At 44.5% G+C, this 21,807-nt stretch overlaps 1 protein-coding gene across 4 annotated transcripts in view; it reads left to right on the plus strand.

The window, feature by feature from the left end:
* Positions 1 to 21,807, plus strand: part of LOC106593672 (programmed cell death 6-interacting protein) — a 46,426-nt gene that overhangs the window by 14,583 nt on the left and 10,036 nt on the right. For all 4 annotated transcript variants that reach the window (XM_045695013.2, XM_045695012.2, XM_045695014.1 and 1 more), the window contains exons 10-16: positions 3,845 to 4,022; positions 4,247 to 4,358; positions 10,517 to 10,686; positions 12,184 to 12,432; positions 14,187 to 14,321; positions 18,766 to 18,860; positions 19,471 to 19,588. In XM_045695013.2, coding sequence (XP_045550969.1) covers positions 3,845 to 4,022; positions 4,247 to 4,358; positions 10,517 to 10,686; positions 12,184 to 12,432; positions 14,187 to 14,321; positions 18,766 to 18,860; positions 19,471 to 19,588 — 1,057 coding nt within the window. The remainder of the gene's footprint in view (positions 1 to 3,844; positions 4,023 to 4,246; positions 4,359 to 10,516; positions 10,687 to 12,183; positions 12,433 to 14,186; positions 14,322 to 18,765; positions 18,861 to 19,470; positions 19,589 to 21,807) is intronic.

Raw genomic sequence — 21,807 nt, forward strand, 5'->3', positions numbered from 1 at the left:
TGACCGGCATGAAAATGAACCACGGGAAAAGCTTCCTCCACTCGCTATTTAAGTGGATAGATGACATGTATTTTTTCATGCTGCCCCTGTTTCGAGACAGGTGCATGATAATGGTCCATTTTAAATCATAACAAAATGTCACACACATATATGATTTAGTAAAGACAAGATTCAATCAAGAATAGTGTGATGGGTGACAATATTAGTCCATCACTGTGAATGATATATTATCGCTGTGAATGATGCCCAGCGTAAGGCAAGAAACATTTACATTTACGTCATTTAGCAGACGCTCTTATCCAGAGCGACTTACAATAGTTTTGGGGGTTTTTTTTGGCAACCTTTTCAAATAATAGTATCACCCCTCATGTAGCCTAGTCTATAGTCCTATATGTTTTAATAAGGTTAGTATCACCCCTCATGTAGTCTAGTCTATAGTCCTATATGTTTTAATAAGGTTAGTATCACCCCTCATGTAGCCTAGTCTATAGTCCTATATGTTTTAATAAGGTTAGTATCACCCCTCATGTAGCCTAGTCTATAGTCCTATATGTTTTAATAAGGTTAGTATCACCCCTCATGTAGCCTAGTCTATAGTCCTATATGTTTTAATAAGGTTAGTATCACCCCTCATGTAGCCTAGTCTATAGGCCTATATGTTTTAATAAGGTTAGTATCACCCCTCATGTAGCCTAGCCCATAGTCCTATATGTTTTAATAAGGTTAGTATCACCCCTCATGTAGCCTAGTCTATAGTCCTCCTATATGTTTTAATAAGGTTAGTATCACCCCTCATGTAGCCTAGTCTATAGTCCTCCTATATGTTTTAATAAGGTTAGTATCACCCCTCATGTAGCCTAGCCCATAGTCCTATATGTTTTAATAAGGTTAGTATCACCCCTCATGTAGCCTAGTCTATAGTCCTCCTATATGTTTTAATAAGGTTAGTATCACCCCTCATGTAGCCTAGTCCATAGTCCTATATGTTTTAATAAGGTTAGTATCACCCCTCATGTAGCCTAGTCTATAGTCCTATATGTTTTAATAAGGTTAGTATCACCCCTCATGTAGCCTAGTCTATAGTCCTATATGTTTTAATAAGGTTAGTATCACCCCTCATGTAGCCTAGTCTATAGTCCTCCTATATGTTTTAATAAGGTTAGTATCACCCCTCATGTAGCCTAGTCTATAGTCCTCCTATATGTTTTAATAAGGTTAGTATCACCCCTCATGTAGCCTAGTCTATAGTCCTCCTATATGTTTTAATAAGGTTAGTATCACCCCTCATGTAGCCTAGCCCATAGTCCTATATGTTTTAATAAGGTTAGTATCACCCCTCATGTAGCCTAGTCTATAGTCCTATATGTTTTAATAAGGTTAGTATCACCCCTCATGTAGCCTAGTCTATAGTCCTCCTATATGTTTTAATAAGGTTAGTATCACCCCTCATGTAGCCTAGTCTATAGTCCTATATGTTTTAATAAGGTTAGTATCACCCCTCATGTAGCCTAGTCTATAGTCCTATATGTTTTAATAAGGTTAGTATCACCCCTCATGTAGCCTAGCCCATAGTCCTATATGTTTTAATAAGGTTAGTATCACCCCTCATGTAGCCTAGTCTATAGTCCTATATGTTTTAATAAGGTTAGTATCACCCCTCATGTAGCCTAGTCTATAGTCCTATATGTTTTAATAAGGTTAGTATCACCCCTCATGTAGCCTAGTCTATAGTCCTCCTATATGTTTTAATAAGGTTAGTATCACCCCTCATGTAGCCTAGTCTATAGTCCTATATGTTTTGTATCACAACTAAAGTGGCCAAATAACTTATTTGAAAATGAAACGCATGAATTAATCCACTTTACAGTGGGTGTAGAGCCTAACTTTCATATATATGTAGCGGGTGAGTTTCAAGTTTAGGGAAGATCATTTTCACCATAAAAATGCACCTTTATAATAAAGCATTAGATGCATAATTGCATTTGCGGTCACTTTTGAGAATGGTGTTTTCCTGCTGATGGAACATAAGCTCTTATCCTACTGCCGTGTGCGATTTGCTGCGCTTATAATGTGAAGAAATGGCCTAATAGTGTGTCAGAATTACGTAAAAATATGTTTTTGTTGATGCTAGTGGTGGTATTAATTTGGGATCTATCACATCCCACTACTGTCCCAGACTATGTTTGGAATATTAATTTATTGCACAGAATAGAATAGGTCAACTTTTGTACTATGGGGGATAGTAGATTGACATAGGCTAGTGCTTTTGCTGTTCGTTAGGCCTACTCATCTTGATGGCTGACAAAACGTAAATGTGGACATCATTTCTATTTTATTCAGCTTTGTTCAATTGTATTCTTCATACTGTAAAAAACGATCAAATAATTTAAAAATAATGCCACAGAATTCTAAGCAAATCTTGTCTATTAAATGAACTAGTGTAGCCCACAGCCATATGACATGGTCAGATCAGGACCTAACTTAAGGACAACTCAGAGTATCCTATTCTGCTCTTCTGAAATATACATTTTCTTCATAGCATGTTTCTTTAGACCTGTCTAAAATAAATAATGGATTTATTGTGAAGGTGTAGGTAGACTATATTACATGGATTTATTGTGAAGGTGTAGGTAGACTATATTACATGGATTTATTGTGAAGGTGTAGGTAGACTATATTACATGGATTTATTGTGAAGGTGTTGGTAGACTATATTACATGGATTTATTGTGAAGGTGTAGGTAGACTATATTACATGGATTTATTGTGAAGGTGTAGGTAGACTATATTACATGGATTTATTGTGAAGGTGTAGGTAGACTATATTACATGGATTTATTGTGAAGGTGTAGGTAGACTATATTACATGGATTTATTGTGAAGGTGTAGGTAGACTATATTACATGGATTTATTGTGAAGGTGTAGGTAGACTATATTACATGGATTTATTGTGAAGGTGTAGGTAGACTATATTACATGGATTTATTGTGAAGGTGTAGGTAGACTATATTACATGGATTTATTGTGAAGGTGTAGGTAGACTATATTACATGGATTTATTGTGAAGGTGTAGGTAGACTATATTACATGGATTTATTGTGAAGGTGTAGGTAGACTATATTACATGGATTTATTGTGAAGGTGTAGGCTATATTACATGGATTCATTGTGAAGGTGTAGGCTATATTACATGGATTTATTGTGAAGGTGTAGACTATTACATGGATTTATTAGACCTTTTTAAAATGTAGATGTTCCGAAGGTCTGCGTCGGTGGCTTGTAGGCTATACGTGGAAGCCAGGAGATGCTAAACGTGTTTATGTTAATTAATGGTCAATTACCGTGAGACCGACAGTTATTTAACGGTAATGGCTGACAATTTTGTGACCGCCACAGCCCTAATCTAAACTTGTTATCATGGTTGAATTATCGCCTGGGGGACCCCCCCCCCCCCCATTGATTTTATTAGTCAGTCTCACTCAGATATCATATTAACTGCTAACATTTATCTCCACCCTGTTGCAAAATAAGTAAAATTGCATGAAATTAGTTATAAAATTGCAGAATCTTTCTCTCCGCCCCATGATAAAATGAGTATAATTACAGCTACTTTGCTTTAAAACGCTTAAACTGAAAAAATGTCTCTCCGATGTCAATTTGGCCCCGTTAATTCTATCTGCTAGGGTCCCCGGGGGGGGGGGGGGACGCAGACCCGTGAGCAACTGCAGCCCCTCATAATGAGTTCAGATTTTTTATTTTGTGCCCCCCAACCCCATCAAAGTTGCCCATCCCTGCATTAAAATATCTATAAAGATTGATAATGTATTGATAATTCAACAACAGTGTCCTGGCGTCTCTGAACCTGCCTGCGGCTCTGGAGGACTTGTCTGGAGATTCTATCCCACAATCCATTGTTGAGAAGGCCCGTGCCATCGTCCAGCAAGGGGGGCTGCAGAGCATAGAGCAACTGATCAGAGATCTGCCTGAACTACTGACACGAAACAGAGAGATACTGGACGAGGTAAACACACACACACACACACACACACACACACACACACACACACACACACACCTCCCTGAACTACTGACACGAAACAGAGAGATACTGGACGAGGTAAACACACACACACACACACACACCTCCCTGAACTACTGACACGAAACAGAGAGATCCTGGACGAAGTGCACGCGCGCCTTGATATGCCCATGGTGTGTGTGTGGTATAATGTGTGTGTTTTGTAGTCTCTGAAGATGCTGAGTGATGAGGAGTCAACAGACAGTGAGCTGAGATCCAAGTTCAGCCAACGCTGGAACAGAACTCCCTCTGGGGACCTCTATAAACCACTCAGAGCAGGTACACACACACACCTGGAGACCTCTAGAAACCACTCAGAGCAGGTACACACACCTGGAGACCTCTAGAAACCACTCAGAGCAGGTACACACACCTGGAGACCGCTATAAACCACTCAGAGCAGGTACACACACCTGGAGACCTCTAGAAACCACTCAGAGCAGGTACACACACCTGGAGACCTCTATACCACTCAGAGCAGGTACACACACCTGGAGACCTCTATACCACTCAGAGCAGGTACACACACCTGGAGACCGCTATAAACCACTCAGAGCAGGTACACACACCTGGAGACCTCTAGAAACCACTCAGAGCAGGTACACACACCTGGAGACCTCTAGAAACCACTCAGAGCAGGTACACACACCTGGAGACCTCTAGAAACCACTCAGAGCAGGTACACACACACACCTGGAGACCTCTAGAAACCACTCAGAGCAGGTACACACACACACCTGGAGACCTCTAGAAACCACTCAGAGCAGGTACACACACACACCTGGAGACCTCTAGAAACCACTCAGAGCAGGTACACACACACACCTGGAGACCTCTAGAAACCACTCAGAGCAGGTACACACACACACCTGGAGACCTCTAGAAACCACTCAGAGCAGGTACACACACACACCTGGAGACCTCTAGAAACCACTCAGAGCAGGTACACACACACACCTGGAGACCTCTAGAAACCACTCAGAGCAGGTACACACACCTGGAGACCTCTAGAAACCACTCAGAGCAGGTACACACACCTGGAGACCTCTAGAAACCACTCAGAGCAGGTACACACACCTGGAGACCTCTAGAAACCACTCAGAGCAGGTACACACACCTGGAGACCTCTAGAAACCACTCAGAGCAGGTACACACACACACCTGGAGACCTCTAGAAACCACTCAGAGCAGGTACACACACACACCTGGAGACCTCTAGAAACCACTCAGAGCAGGTACACACACACACCTGGAGACCTCTAGAAACCACTCAGAGCAGGTACACACACACACCTGGAGACCTCTAGAAACCACTCAGAGCAGGTACACACACACACCTGGAGACCGCTATAAACCACTCAGAGCAGGTACACACACACACCTGGAGACCGCTATAAACCACTCAGAGCAGGTACACACACACACCTGGAGACCGCTAGAAACCACTCAGAGCAGGTACACACACCTGGAGACCTCTAGAAACCACTCAGAGCAGGTACACACACCTGGAGACCTCTAGAAACCACTCAGAGCAGGTACACACACCTGGAGACCTCTAGAAACCACTCAGAGCAGGTACACACACCTGGAGACCTCTAGAAACCACTCAGAGCAGGTACACACACCTGGAGACCGCTATAAACCACTCAGAGCAGGTACACACACCTGGAGACCTCTAGAAACCACTCAGAGCAGGTACACACACCTGGAGACCTCTAGAAACCACTCAGAGCAGGTACACACACCTGGAGACCTCTAGAAACCACTCAGAGCAGGTACACACACCTGGAGACCTCTAGAAACCACTCAGAGCAGGTACACACACCTGGAGACCTCTAGAAACCACTCAGAGCAGGTACACACACCTGGAGACCTCTAGAAACCACTCAGAGCAGGTACACACACCTGGAGACCTCTAGATACCACTCAGAGCAGGTACACACACCTGGAGACCTCTAGAAAACACTCAGAGCAGGTACACACACCTGGAGACCTCTAGAAACCACTCAGAGCAGGTACACACACCTGGAGACCGCTATAAACCACTCAGAGCAGGTACACACACCTGGAGACCTCTAGAAACCACTCAGAGCAGGTACACACACCTGGAGACCTCTAGAAACCACTCAGAGCAGGTACACACCTGGAGACCTCTAGAAACCACTCAGAGCAGGTACACACCTGGAGACCTCTAGAAACCACTCAGAGCAGGTACACACCTGGAGACCTCTAGAAACCACTCAGAGCAGGTACACACACCTGGAGACCTCTAGAAACCACTCAGAGCAGGTACACACACACACCTGGAGACCTCTAGAAACCACTCAGAGCAGGTACACACACACACCTGGAGACCTCTAGAAACCACTCAGAGCAGGTACACACACCTGGAGACCGCTATAAACCACTCAGAGCAGGTACACACACCTGGAGACCTCTAGAAACCACTCAGAGCAGGTACACACACCTGGAGACCTCTAGAAACCACTCAGAGCAGGTACACACACCTGGAGACCTCTAGAAACCACTCAGAGCAGGTACACACACACACCTGGAGACCTCTAGAAACCACTCAGAGCAGGTACACACACACACCTGGAGACCTCTAGAAACCACTCAGAGCAGGTACACACACACACCTGGAGACCTCTAGAAACCACTCAGAGCAGGTACACACACCTGGAGACCTCTAGAAACCACTCAGAGCAGGTACACACACCTGGAGACCTCTAGAAACCACTCAGAGCAGGTACACACACACACCTGGAGACCTCTAGAAACCACTCAGAGCAGGTACACACACACACCTGGAGACCTCTAGAAACCACTCAGAGCAGGTACACACACACACCTGGAGACCTCTAGAAACCACTCAGAGCAGGTACACACACCTGGAGACCGCTATAAACCACTCAGAGCAGGTACACACACCTGGAGACCGCTATAAACCACTCAGAGCAGGTACACACACCTGGAGACCTCTAGAAACCACTCAGAGCAGGTACACACACACCTGGAGACCTCTAGAAACCACTCAGAGCAGGTACACACACACACCTGGAGACCTCTAGAAACCACTCAGAGCAGGTACACACACACACCTGGAGACCTCTAGAAACCACTCAGAGCAGGTACACACACACACCTGGAGACCTCTAGAAACCACTCAGAGCAGGTACACACACACACCTGGAGACCTCTAGAAACCACTCAGAGCAGGTACACACACACACCTGGAGACCTCTAGAAACCACTCAGAGCAGGTACACACACACACCTGGAGACCTCTAGAAACCACTCAGAGCAGGTACACACACACACCTGGAGACCTCTAGAAACCACTCAGAGCAGGTACACACACACACCTGGAGACCTCTAGAAACCACTCAGAGCAGGTACACACCTGGAGACCTCTAGAAACCACTCAGAGCAGGTACACACCTGGAGACCTCTAGAAACCACTCAGAGCAGGTACACACACCTGGAGACCGCTATAAACCACTCAGAGCAGGTACACACACACACCTGGAGACCGCTATAAACCACTCAGAGCAGGTACACACACACACCTGGAGACCTCTAGAAACCACTCAGAGCAGGTACACACACACACCTGGAGACCTCTAGAAACCACTCAGAGCAGGTACACACACACACCTGGAGACCTCTAGAAACCACTCAGAGCAGGTACACACACACACCTGGAGACCTCTAGAAACCACTCAGAGCAGGTACACACACACACCTGGAGACCTCTAGAAACCACTCAGAGCAGGTACACACACACACCTGGAGACCTCTAGAAACCACTCAGAGCAGGTACACACACCTGGAGACCTCTAGAAACCACTCAGAGCAGGTACACACACACACCTGGAGACCGCTATAAACCACTCAGAGCAGGTACACACACCTGGAGACCGCTATAAACCACTCAGAGCAGGTACACACACCTGGAGACCTCTAGAAACCACTCAGAGCAGGTACACACACCTGGAGACCTCTAGAAACCACTCAGAGCAGGTACACACACCTGGAGACCTCTAGAAACCACTCAGAGCAGGTACACACACCTGGAGACCTCTAGAAACCACTCAGAGCAGGTACACACACACCTGGAGACCTCTAGAAACCACTCAGAGCAGGTACACACACACACCTGGAGACCTCTAGAAACCACTCAGAGCAGGTACACACACACACCTGGAGACCTCTAGAAACCACTCAGAGCAGGTACACACACACACCTGGAGACCTCTAGAAACCACTCAGAGCAGGTACACACACACACCTGGAGACTTCTAGAAACCACTCAGAGCAGGTACACACACACACCTGGAGACCTCTAGAAACCACTCAGAGCAGGTACACACACACACCTGGAGACCTCTAGAAACCACTCAGAGCAGGTACACACACCTGGAGACCTCTAGAAACCACTCAGAGCAGGTACACACACCTGGAGACCTCTAGAAACCACTCAGAGCAGGTACACACACACACCTGGAGACCTCTAGAAACCACTCAGAGCAGGTACACACACACACCTGGAGACCTCTAGAAACCACTCGGAGCAGGTACACACACACACCTGGAGACCTCTAGAAACCACTCGGAGCAGGTACACACACACACCTGGAGACCTCTAGAAACCACTCAGAGCAGGTACACACACACACCTGGAGACCTCTAGAAACCACTCAGAGCAGGTACACACACACACCTGGAGACCTCTAGAAACCACTCAGAGCAGGTACACACACCTGGAGACCTCTAGAAACCACTCAGAGCAGGTACACACACACACCTGGAGACCGCTATAAACCACTCAGAGCAGGTACACACACCTGGAGACCTCTAGAAACCACTCAGAGCAGGTACACACACACACCTGGAGACCTCTAGAAACCACTCAGAGCAGGTACACACACACACCTGGAGACCTCTAGAAACCACTCAGAGCAGGTACACACACACACCTGGAGACCTCTAGAAACCACTCATAGCAGGTACACACACCTGGAGACCGCTATAAACCACTCAGAGCAGGTACACACACCTGGAGACCGCTATAAACCACTCAGAGCAGGTACACACACCTGGAGACCTCTATACCACTCAGAGCAGGTACACACACCTGGAGACCTCTAGAAACCACTCAGAGCAGGTACACACACCTGGAGACCTCTAGAAACCACTCAGAGCAGGTACACACACCTGGAGACCTCTAGAAACCACTCAGAGCAGGTACACACACCTGGAGACCTCTAGAAACCACTCAGAGCAGGTACACACACCTGGAGACCTCTAGAAACCACTCAGAGCAGGTACACACACCTGGAGACCTCTATACCACTCAGAGCAGGTACACACACCTGGAGACCTCTAGAAACCACTCAGAGCAGGTACACACACCTGGAGACCTCTAGATACCACTCAGAGCAGGTACACACACCTGGAGACCTCTATACCACTCAGAGCAGGTACACACACCTGGAGACCTCTAGAAACCACTCAGAGCAGGTACACACACCTGGAGACCTCTATACCACTCAGAGCAGGTACACACACCTGGAGACCTCTAGAAACCACTCAGAGCAGGTACACACACCTGGAGACCTCTAGAAACCACTCAGAGCAGGTACATACACCTGGAGACCTCTAGAAACCACTCAGAGCAGGTACACACACCTGGAGACCTCTAGAAACCACTCAGAGCAGGTACACACACACACCTGGAGACCTCTAGAAACCACTCAGAGCAGGTACACACACACACCTGGAGACCTCTAGAAACCACTCAGAGCAGGTACACACACCTGGAGACCTCTAGAAACCACTCAGAGCAGGTACACACACCTGGAGACCTCTAGAAACCACTCAGAGCAGGTACACACACCTGGAGACCGCTATAAACCACTCAGAGCAGGTACACACACCTGGAGACCTCTAGAAACCACTCAGAGCAGGTACACACACCTGGAGACCGCTATAAACCACTCAGAGCAGGTACACACACCTGGAGACCTCTAGAAACCACTCAGAGCAGGTACACACACCTGGAGACCTCTAGAAACCACTCAGAGCAGGTACACACACCTGGAGACCTCTAGAAACCACTCAGAGCAGGTACACACACCTGGAGACCTCTAGAAACCACTCAGAGCAGGTACACACACCTGGAGACCTCTAGAAACCACTCAGAGCAGGTACACACACCTGGAGACCTCTAGAAACCACTCAGAGCAGGTACACACACCTGGAGACCTCTAGAAACCACTCAGAGCAGGTACACACACCTGGAGACCGCTATAAACTACTCAGAGCAGGTACACACAAATCCAAAAATACACACATTGTTAAATACTGATACGTGTGGTGTTGTGTAGTACTGATGTAATGATATTAAATGTTCTGTCACCCATCCCCCGGTCCAGAGGGGGGTAACTTCCGCAGTGTGCTGGACAAGGCAGTGCAGGCGGACCAGGTGGTCAAGGAGCGTTATAATACACACTGTGAGATGATCGCTCTGCTCTGTAAACCTGAGGCTGAACTCACTGCTGCCATACCATCAGCCAATCCTGTGAAGACACTGCAGGGCAGCGAGGTGAGAGAGTGTGTGTGTATTTCCCCTCTCTCTAGGTGGTGAGTGTGTACTAACAGTATGTATTCTCTCTCTAGGTGGTGAGTGTGTACTAACAGTATGTATTCTCTCTCTAGGTGGTGAGTGTGTACTAACAGTATGTATTCTCTAGGTGGTGAGTGTGTACTAACAGTATGTATTCTCTCTCTAGGTGGTGAGTGTGTACTAACAGTATGTATTCTCTAGGTGGTGAGTGTGTACTAACAGTATGTATTCTCTCTCTAGGTGGTGAGTGTGTACTAACAGTATGTATTCTCTCTCTAGGTGGTGAGTGTGTACTAACAGTATGTATTCTCTCTCTAGGTGGTGAGTGTGTACTAACAGTATGTATTCTCTCTCTAGGTGGTGAGTGTGTACTAACAGTATGTATTCTCTCTCTAGGTGGTGAGTGTGTACTAACAGTATGTATTCTCTCTCTAGGTGGTGAGTGTGTACTAACAGTATGTATTCTCTCTCTAGGTGGTGAGTGTGTACTAACAGTATGTATTCTCTCTCTAGGTGGTGAGTGTGTACTAACAGTATGTATTCTCTCTCTAGGTGGTGAGTGTGTACTAACAGTATGTATTCTCTCTCTAGGTGGTGAGTGTGTACTAACAGTATGTATTCTCTCTCTAGGTGGTGAGTGTGTACTAACAGTATGTATTCTCTCTCTAGGTGGTGAGTGTGTACTAACAGTATGTATTCTCTCTCTAGGTGGTGAGTGTGTACTAACAGTATGTATTCTCTCTCTAGGTGGTGAGTGTGTACTAACAGTATGTATTCTCTCTCTAGGTGGTGAGTGTGTACTAACAGTATGTATTCTCTCTCTAGGTGGTGAGTGTGTACTAACAGTATGTATTCTCTCTCTAGGTGGTGAGTGTGTACTAACAGTATGTATTCTCTCTCTAGGTGGTGAGTGTGTACTAACAGTATGTATTCTCTCTCTAGGTGGTGAGTGTGTACTAACAGTATGTATTCTCTCTCTAGGTGGTGAGTGTGTACTAACAGTATGTATTCTCTCTCTAGGTGGTGAGTGTGTACTAACAGTATGTATTCTCTCTCTAGGTGGTGAGTGTGTACTAACAGTATGTATTCTCTCTCTAGGTGGTGAGTGTGTACTAACAGTATGTATTCTCTCTCTAGGTGGTGAGTGTGTACTAACAGTATGTATTCTCTCTCTAGGTAGTGAGTGTGTACTAACAGTATGTATTTTCTCTCTAGGTGGTGAGTGTGTACTAACAGTATGTATTTTCTCTCTAGGTGGTGAGTGTGTACTAACAGTATGTATTCTCTAGGTAGTGAGTGTGTACTAACAGTATGTATTCTCTCTCTAGGTGGTGAGTGTGTACTAACAGTATGTATTCTCTCTCTAGGTGGTGAGTGTGTACTAACAGTATGTATTCTCTAGGTGGTGAGTGTGTACTAACAGTATGTATTCTCTAGGTGGTGAGTGTGTACTAACAGTATGTATTCTCTCTCTAGGTGGTGAGTGTGTTGCGTTCCCAGCTGGCCCGGCTAGAGGAAGTGAAGAAGGAGAGGGAGAGGTTGGAGGCAGAGATTAAGGGGGTGACCTTTGACATGTCCTCCAGCTTCCTGACGGCTCTGGCTCAGGACGGGGCCATCAATGAGGAGGCACTGTCAATGAGCCAACTGGACCAATCATACGGCAGCTACAGCCAGAGGGTTCAGGCCAGCCTCCGCTCTCAGGAAGAGCTGCTGGGCAAAGTGCAGGTACACACACACACACCTGATAGATAGATATACTGCTCAAAAAAATAAAGGGAACACTTAAACAACAATGTAACTCCAAGTCAATCACACTTCTGTGAAATCAAACTGTCCACTTAGGAAGCAACACTGATTGACAATACATTTCGCATTGCTGTTGTGCAAATGGAATAGACAACAGGTGGAAATTATAGGCAATTAGCAAGACACCCCCAATAAAGGAGTGGTTCTGCAGGTGGTAACCACAGACCACTTCTCAGTTCCTATGCTTCCTGGCTGATGTTTTGGTCACTTTTGAATGCTGGCGGTGCTTTCACTCTAGTGGTAGCATGAGACGGAGTCTACAACCCACACAAGTGGCTCAGGTAGTGCAGCTCATCCAGGATGGCACATCAATGCGAGCTGTGGCAAGAAGGTTTGCTGTGTCTGTCAGCGTAGTGTCCAGAGCATGGAGGCGCTACCAGGAGACAGGCCAGTACATCAGGAGACGTGGAGGAGGCCGTAGGAGGGCAACAACCCAGCAGCAGGACCGCTACCTCCGCCTTTGTGCAAGGACGAGCACTGCCAGAGCCCTGCAAAATAACCTCCAGCAGGCCACAAATGTGCATGTGTCTGCTCAAACGGTCAGAAACAGACTCCATGAGGGTGGTATGATGGCCCGACGTCCACAGGTGGGGGTTGTGCTTACAGCCCAACACCGTGCAGGACGTTTGGCATTTGCCAGAGAACACCAAGATTGGCAAATTCGCCACTGGCGCCCTGTGCTCTTCACAGATGAATGCAGGTTCACACTGAGCACGTGACAGAGTCTGGAGACGCCGTGGAGAACGTTCTGCTGCCTGCAACATCCTCCAGCATAACCGGTTTGGCGGTGGGTCAGTCATGGTGTGGGGTGGCATTTCTTTGGGGGGGCCGCACAGCCCTCCATGTGCTCGCCAGAGGTAGCCTGACTGCCATTGGGTACCGAGATGAGATCCTCAGACCCCTTGTGAGACCATATGCTGGTGCGGTTGGCCCTGGGTTCCTCCTAATGCAAGACAATGCTAGACCTCATGTGGCTGGAGTGTGTCAGCTGTTCCTGCAAGAGGAAGGCATTGATGTATGGACTGGCCCGCCCGTTCCCCAGACCTGAATCCAATTGAGCACATCTGGGACATCATGTCTCGCTCCATCCACCACAGACTGTCCAGGAGTTGGCGGATGCTTTAGTCCAGGTCTGGGAGGAGATCCCTCAGGAGACCATCCGCCACCTCATCAGGAGCATGCCCAGGCGTTGTAGGGAGGTCATACAGGCACGTGGAGGCCACACACACTACTGAGCCTCATTTTGACTTGTTTTAAGGACATTACATCAAAGTTGGATCAGCCTGTAGTGTGGTTTTCCACTTTAATATTGAGTGTGACTCCAAATCCAGACCTCCATGGGTTGATAAATTGGATTTCCATTGATTTATTTTTGTGATTTTGTTGTCAGCACATTCAACTATGTAAAGAAAAAAGTATTTAATAAGATTATTTCTTTCATTCAGATCTAGGATGTGTTATTTTAGTGTTCCCTTAATTTTTTTGAGCAGTGTATATAGGCCAGCAGTATATGCAGGTGTGTAATATGTTATATATATATGTAACATATTACACACCTGCATATACTGCTGGCCTATATACACAAACACTTTCCACGTATACTTCCTAAAAAGAGAGTTTACCTTGTGGATTCTCTCCTTCCATCTGTTGGTTGTCTCCCCCCCCCCCGCCAGACGTCCCACCAGGAGTTCTCCAAGCTGAAGCAGTCCAACTCGGAGGCTAATGATCGTGAGGAGGTGTTGAAGAAGCTGGCCTCAGCCCACGACAGCTACGTAGAGATCACCAGCAACCTCAAAGAGGGCACCAAGGTAACTGTCGCCTAGGGCAGTGGCTCCCAAACTGTAGGGCTGTGCCCCCGACGGGGTCCCCACCCCCAAAAAATAAATATATACAGTACCAGTCAAAAGTATGGACACTCCTACTCATTCAAGGGTTATTCTTTATTTGAACTATTTTCTACATTGTATAATAATAGTAAAGACATCAAAACTATAAAATAACACATATGGAATCCTTTAGTAACCAAAAAAAGGGTTAAACAAATTAAAATATATTTCAGATTCTTCAAAGTAGCCACCTTTTGCCTTGATGACAGCGTTGCACATTCTTGGCATTCTCTCAACCAGCTTCATGAGAGAGTCACCTGGAATGCTTTTCCAACAGTCTTGAAGGAGTTCCCACATATGCTGAGCACTTGTTGGCTGCTTTTCCTTCACTCTGCGGTCCAACTCATCCCAAACCATCTCAATTGGGTTGAGGTCAGGTGATTGTGGAGGCCAGGTCATCTGATGCTGCACTCCATCACTCTCCTCCTTCCCTCCATCACTCTCCTTACACAGCCTGGAGGTGTGTTTTGGGTCGTTGTTCTGTTCAAAAACAAATGATAGTCCAACTAAGCGCATATCAGATGGGATGACGTATCGCTGCAGAATGCTGTTGTAGCCATGCTGTTTAAGTGTGCTTTGAATTCTAAATAAATCACAGACCGTGTCACCAGCAAACCACCATCACACTTCCTCCTCCTCCATGCTTCACGGTGGGAACCACACATGCAGAGATCATCCGTTCACCTACTCTGCGTCTCACAAAGACACTGCGGTTGGAACCAATTCTCTAATTTGGATTCATCAGACCAAAGGACAGATTTCCACCGGTCTAATGTCCATTGCTCGTGTTTCTTGGCCCAAGCAAGTCTCTTCTTCTTATTGGTGTCCTTCAGTAGTGGTTTCTTTGCAGCAATTCGACCATGAAGGCCTGATTCACACAGTCTCCTCTGGACAGTTGATTTTGAGATGTGTCTGTTACTTGAACTCTGAAGAATTTATTTGGGCTGCAATTTCTGAGGCTGGTAACTCTAATGAACTTATCCTCTGCAGCAGAGGTAACTCTGGGGCTTCCTTTCCTGTGGCGGTCCTCATGAGAGACAGTTTCATCGTGGTGCTTATGGTTTTCGCGACTACACTTGAAGAAAATTTCAAAGTTCTTGAAAAGTTCCCGATTGACTGACCTTCATGTCTTAAAGTAATGATGGACTGTCATTTTGCCTTGCTTATTTGAGCTGTTCTTGCCATAATATAGACTTGGTCTTTTACCAAATAGGGATATCTTCTGTATACCAACCCTGCCATGTCGCAACACAACTGATTGGTTCAAATGCATTAAGAAGGAATGAAATTCCACAAATTCACTTTTAACAAGGCACACCTGTTAATTGAAATGCATTCCAGGTGACTACCTCATGAAGCTGGTTGAGAGAATGCTAAGAGTGTGCAAAGCTGTGATCAAGGCAAACATTTTACATTTTACATTTTAGTCATTTAGCAGACGCTCTTATCCAGAGCGACTTACAGTAGTGAATGCATACATTTCATATAATTATTTTCCTGTGCTGGCCCCCCGTGGGAATCGAACCCACAACCCCTGGCGTTGCAAACACCATGCTCTACCAACTGAGCTACAGGGAAGGCTGGCTACTTTGAAGAATCTCAAATATAAAACATATGTTGATTTGTTTAACACTTTTTTGGTTACTACATGATTCCATATGTTATTTAATAGTTTTGATGTCTTCACTATTATTCTACAATGTAGAAAATAATGAAAAACCCTGGAATTAGTAGGTGTCCAAAATTTGTGTGTATGTTTAAAGGAACTCAGTCCGGCTTTAAATGTACTCTAGAAAGTTGTAATAGTAGAATGTACAAGGTGACATTACTAAACTGAGTTGTAATAGTAGACTGTACAAGGTGACATTACTAAACTGAGTTGTAATAGTAGACTGTACAAGGTGACATTACTAAACTGAGTTGTAATAGTAGACTGTACAAGGTGACATTACTAAACTGAGTTGTAATAGTAGAATACACAAGGTGACATTACTAAACTGAGTTGTAATAGTAGACTGTACAAGGTGACATTACTAAACTGAGTTGTAATAGTAGACTGTACAAGGTGACATTACTAAACTGAGTTGTAATAGTAGAATACACAAGGTGACATTACTAAACTGAGTTGTAATAGTAGAATACACAAGGTGACATTACTAAACTGAGTTGTAATAGTAGAATACACAAGGTGACATTACTAAACTGGGTTGTAATAGTAGAATACACAAGGTGACATTACTAAACTGAGTTGTAATAGTAGAATACACAAGGTGACATTACTAAACTGAGTTGTAATAGTAGAATACACAAGGTGACATTACTAAACTGAGTTGTAATAGTAGACTGTACAAGGTGACATTACTAAACTGAGTTGTAATAGTAGACTGTACAAGGTGACATTACTAAACTGAGTTGTAATAGTAGAATGTACAAGGTGACATTACTAAACTGAGTTGTAATAGTAGAATACACAAGGTGACATTACTAAACTGAGTTGTAATAGTAGAATACACAAGGTGACATTACTAAACTGAGTTGTAATAGTAGAATACACAAGGTGACATTACTAAACTGAGTTGTAATAGTAGAATACACAAGGTGACATTACTAAACTGAGTTGTAATAGTAGACTGTACAAGGTGACATTACTAAACTGAGTTGTAATAGTAGACTGTACAAGGTGACATTACTAAACTGGGTTGTAATAGTAGAATACACAAGGTGACATTACTAAACTGAGTTGTAATAGTAGACTGTACAAGGTGACATTACTAAACTGAGTTGTAATAGTAGACTGTACAAGGTGACATTACTAAACTGAGTTGTAATAGTAGAATACACAAGGTGACATTACTAAACTGAGTTGTAATAGTAGAATACACAAGGTGACATTACTAAACTGAGTTGTAATAGTAGAATACACAAGGTGACATTACTAAACTGAGTTGTAATAGTAGAATACACAAGGTGACATTACTAAACTGAGTTGTAATAGTAGACTGTACAAGGTGACATTACTAAACTGGGTTGTAATAGTAGAATACACAAGGTGACATTACTAAACTGAGTTGTAATAGTAGACTGTACAAGGTGACATTACTAAACTGAGTTGTAATAGTAGACTGTACAAGGTGACATTACTAAACTGAGTTGTAATAGTAGAATACACAAGGTGACATTACTAAACTGAGTTGTAATACTAGAATACACAAGGTGACATTACTAAACTGAGTTGTACATCATCAGTTCCTCTTGTCTTGTTAGTTTTTACATAACTTAGAGAACTATTTCTAACTTGTCAGAGATGTCCAGATCAACTAACATGGCAGCTAATGTTTTGTTGCTGGACGGGGGGCCCAGAGTTTGGGAGCCCCTGGCCTAGGGAATGGCAGGAAGGGTTGTCTCTAAGCAACAAGAGGGTTGTCTTTAGCACTGTCTCTCCCAACAATAGACAATAACAATTGTTGTAGGCCCGGAAAAACAACTGATTCAATTTGATAAGAGTTTGACTTGTCTTGAACCAGGTTTCCATCCAACCATTTCATGCGGATGAATTACCTGACGCATAAAAAAAAAACTCAAGACCGGCCTTATGGAAATCGTACGTCTGTAACATTTCCGAATGTCACATTTTTTTAAATATAAACTATACAAGGGCAGATAATTTCTTGGGTGGTGAAATAGATTATTCAACTATTGCGTTGGCTACACATTTATTGATGAAATAACCATATCCAGGTAAACATGTAGTCAGGCCACCACATGTTAAGTTGTACCACCGCCACGATGTTGGAAACCATGCAGAGTTTAAGATATTATAAGTTGTATCAACTTCAGAACTTATTTTAAAAACTTCAGAACTGTTGATGGTTGAGGTGAGCTTCGTGCAAATTTCCAATAAATATTGAGCTTCATGTTTGAATGTTGGTGACAGTGATTGGCTGACACTTTTTAAAAACAAAATATTGAAATAATGTTCTTGCTCTTATCCGTATCTAATACTACCCTGTACATTTTATCAGCAAACTGTTTGAAGTAATGCACCGAAACCAGATTGGGCAAGTATGTCATTTATTTGCAACAGTTTTTGTGACAAAATCCTCGGTAGAGTTGAAAATGTAATGGAAGTGCATTGAACTTCTGCTTTTTATTCAGTACGTGGAAACTTAACAGCGGAAGTGCTTTAATGTGCATTACGTCATCACGTACAGATGTTTATTTATCCGCAACAAGTCATTTTGATGGAAACATCTCTGGTTGGAAAATGCAGATTTTTGAATATTCACATGAAAATCTGTTGCTATTGGATGGAAACCCTAGTTTATCAATCTGACCAATCACTTTCTCTCTCTCTCTCTCTCTGTAGTTCTACAACGACCTCACAGAGATCCTGCTGAAGTTCCAGAACAAGTGCAGTGACATCGTCTTCGCCCGCAAGACCGAACGGGACGAACTGCTCAAGTGTGTGGTGATGATGATGATGATGATGATGATGATGATGATGATGCATCAATTCTTATATTTGTAATAATCAAAGTAGTGTCTTATTAGTGAAATATCATTGATTACATCATGGGTTTTCTGTGATTGGTGATCAAATCAAATTGTATTGGTCACATGCGCTGATTACAACAGGTGTAGACTCTACAGTGAAATGCTTACTTACGAGCCTAATCCAAACAGTGCAGAGTTAAAAAGTAAGACAAATATTTGCTAAATTAAAAAAAGAAAATGTTAATGCAATAAAAGCAATCCTATATTCAAGGAGCACTGGTACCCAGTGCAGGGGTACGAGGTAGTTGAGGTAATACAGTATGTACATGTGGCTAGGTGTGAAAGTGACTGGGCTATCGAGAGAGATAATAAACAGACTAGAGTCTAGTGAGTGTTCATAGAGCCAGTGCAAGAGTTGGTGCTCAACAACTAACATATAGATAAATAATAAAGGGGGTCAATGTGAATTGTCAGGGTAGCCATTTGATGAACTTCATGTGCACAAGAAGGGACTGATGTTGTGGTTGCCGTGGTGACCGCCGCCTGACATTGCTGTTTGTTGTGGTTACCCACCCAGGGACTTGCAGCAGAGCATCGCCAGGGAGCCCAGCGCCCCGTCCTTTAATGTCCCCGCCTACCAGACTAACCCTGCTCCCACTGCCGCCGACCCAACCCCTGCTCCCAGGACTGTCTTTGTAAGTAGCCAATCATCGATGGGCAGGTGGGAGGATTGAATCAGAGGGCAGCTCTGTACCAAAGAGGTGATTCTATTAAGGGACAGATAGAAATTTACTGGGGGAGGGGTGGTCCAAAATAGGGGAGTTTAAAAGAAATATGAGAGGGTATTTTTTAATTAATTTTTTTTCTGTTTTAGTCTTTTTATTTTACCCCCTTTTTCTCCAATTACGATCTTGACTCGCCGCTGCAACTCCCCAATGGGCTCGGGAGAGGTGAAGGTCGAGTCATGCATCCTCCGAAACATGACCCACCAAACCGCGCTTCTTAACACCCGCCCACTTAACCGTTCAACTGACAACCGTAGTCAGCCTGCAGGTGCCCCGCCCCCGCCACCAGGAGTCGCTAGAGCCAAGAGCGCCCTCCCCCCCCCCGATAAACCCTCCCTTAACCCATTGTGCGCCGCCCTATGGGACTCTCGTTCCTGGCCGGTTGTGACACAGCCTGGGATCGATCCCGGGTCTGTAGTGATGCCTTAGACTGCCGCTCCACTCTGGAGGCTACATTCGCTCTTCTCTCGTATTTTCCTTATAAGCATTGGTTTGACATACAGCACCAGTCAAAAGTTTGGACACCTACTCATTCAAAGGTTTTTGTTTATTTTTACTATTTTCTACATTGTAGAATAATGCTAAAGACATCAAAAATATGAAATGACACACATGGAATCATGAAGTAAACAAAAAAGTGTTAAACAAATCAAAGTAGCCACCCTTTGTCTTCATGACAGCTTTGCACACTCTTAGCATTCTCTCAACCAGCTTCACGAGAGAGTCACCTGGAATGCTTTTCCAACAGTCTTGAAGGAGTTCCCACATATACTCAGCACTTGTTGGCTGCTTTTCCTTCACTTTGCGGTCTAACTCATCCCAAACCATCTCAATTGGGTTGAGGTCGGGTGACTCTCCTTCTTGGTCAAATAGACTTTACACAGCCTGGAGGTGTGTTTTGGGTCATTTGTCCTTTTGAAAAACAAATGATAGTCCAACTAAGCGCATACCATGTGGGATGGCGTATCGTTGCAGAATGCTGTTGTAGCCATGCTGGTTAAGTGTGCCTTGAATTCTAAATAAATCACAGACAGTTTCACCAGCAAAGCACCATCACACCTCCTCCTCCATGCTTCACGGTGGGAACCACACATGCGGAGATCATCCGTTCACCTACTCTGCGTCTCACAAAGACACGGAGGTTGGAACCAAAAGTCTCATTTGTACTCATCAGACCAAAGGACAGATTTCCACCCATCTGAGGTTGTTTAATTGCCGATTTCTGAGGCTGGTAACTCTAATGAACTTATCCTCTGCAGCAGAGGTAACTCTGGGTCTTCCTTTCCTGTGGCGGTCCTCATGAGAGCCAGGTTCATCGTCGCGCTTGGTTTTTGCGACTGCACTTGAACGAACTTTAGAAGTTCTTGACATTTTCTGGATTTACTGACCTTCATGTCTTAAAGTAATGATGGACTGTCGTCTCTCTTTGCTTATTTGAGCTGTTCTTGGTCTTTTACCAAGTAGGGCAGTGGTACTGTAACTATTTTCCAGTCATAATACATAATGATTCAATTCAATGTGTTTAATGCAGGTCTGAATCACTTCATTGAATATATCATCCCTGGACGGCAGATGGATGGCTGTTGAACTGAAAGGCCGAAATAGAACGCAACTGCTCAGCTACAGCGAACATATCAGTTTGCGACTAGCTAATTTTGCAGTCTGGTCGACATGGCTTGATTTATTGTTAAAAATAAATTAAAAATAAATGTAAATCTATTGATATTGAAAATGAGGGGGAAGAGCTGGAGAACAAGGTGACAGCTATGAACGAACAACCACCGGAAAACAAGGAAGATGGCGGCGGGGAAATGCAGCTAGCTAACGTGGCTCCGGTGATCACAAAGAGAAAGGAACGGACAGACAAGTATTTTTTTGAGCTGCATGATGGGACTAGCTCACTTTGTCTTATTCGCCAGAAGGCAGTCAATTGTTTTAAACGAGCAAATTTAGAGTTACATTTCCAGTCACACTGCCCACTGACAAAACATATCCGCCACAAAGCAACCTCAGAAACAACAACATAGATCAACTCAAAGGACAGATCTATCACTGTTGCAGAGAAAATAACAGAGGCAACATATGAGATTGCTTGGATACTCGCAAGAAACAAGAAGGCCTTCACAGAC

The sequence above is a fragment of the Salmo salar genome, chromosome 14 (genome assembly GCF_965601325.2).
Source record: "Salmo salar chromosome 14, fSalSal1, whole genome shotgun sequence".
NCBI lineage: Eukaryota > Metazoa > Chordata > Actinopteri > Salmoniformes > Salmonidae > Salmo > Salmo salar.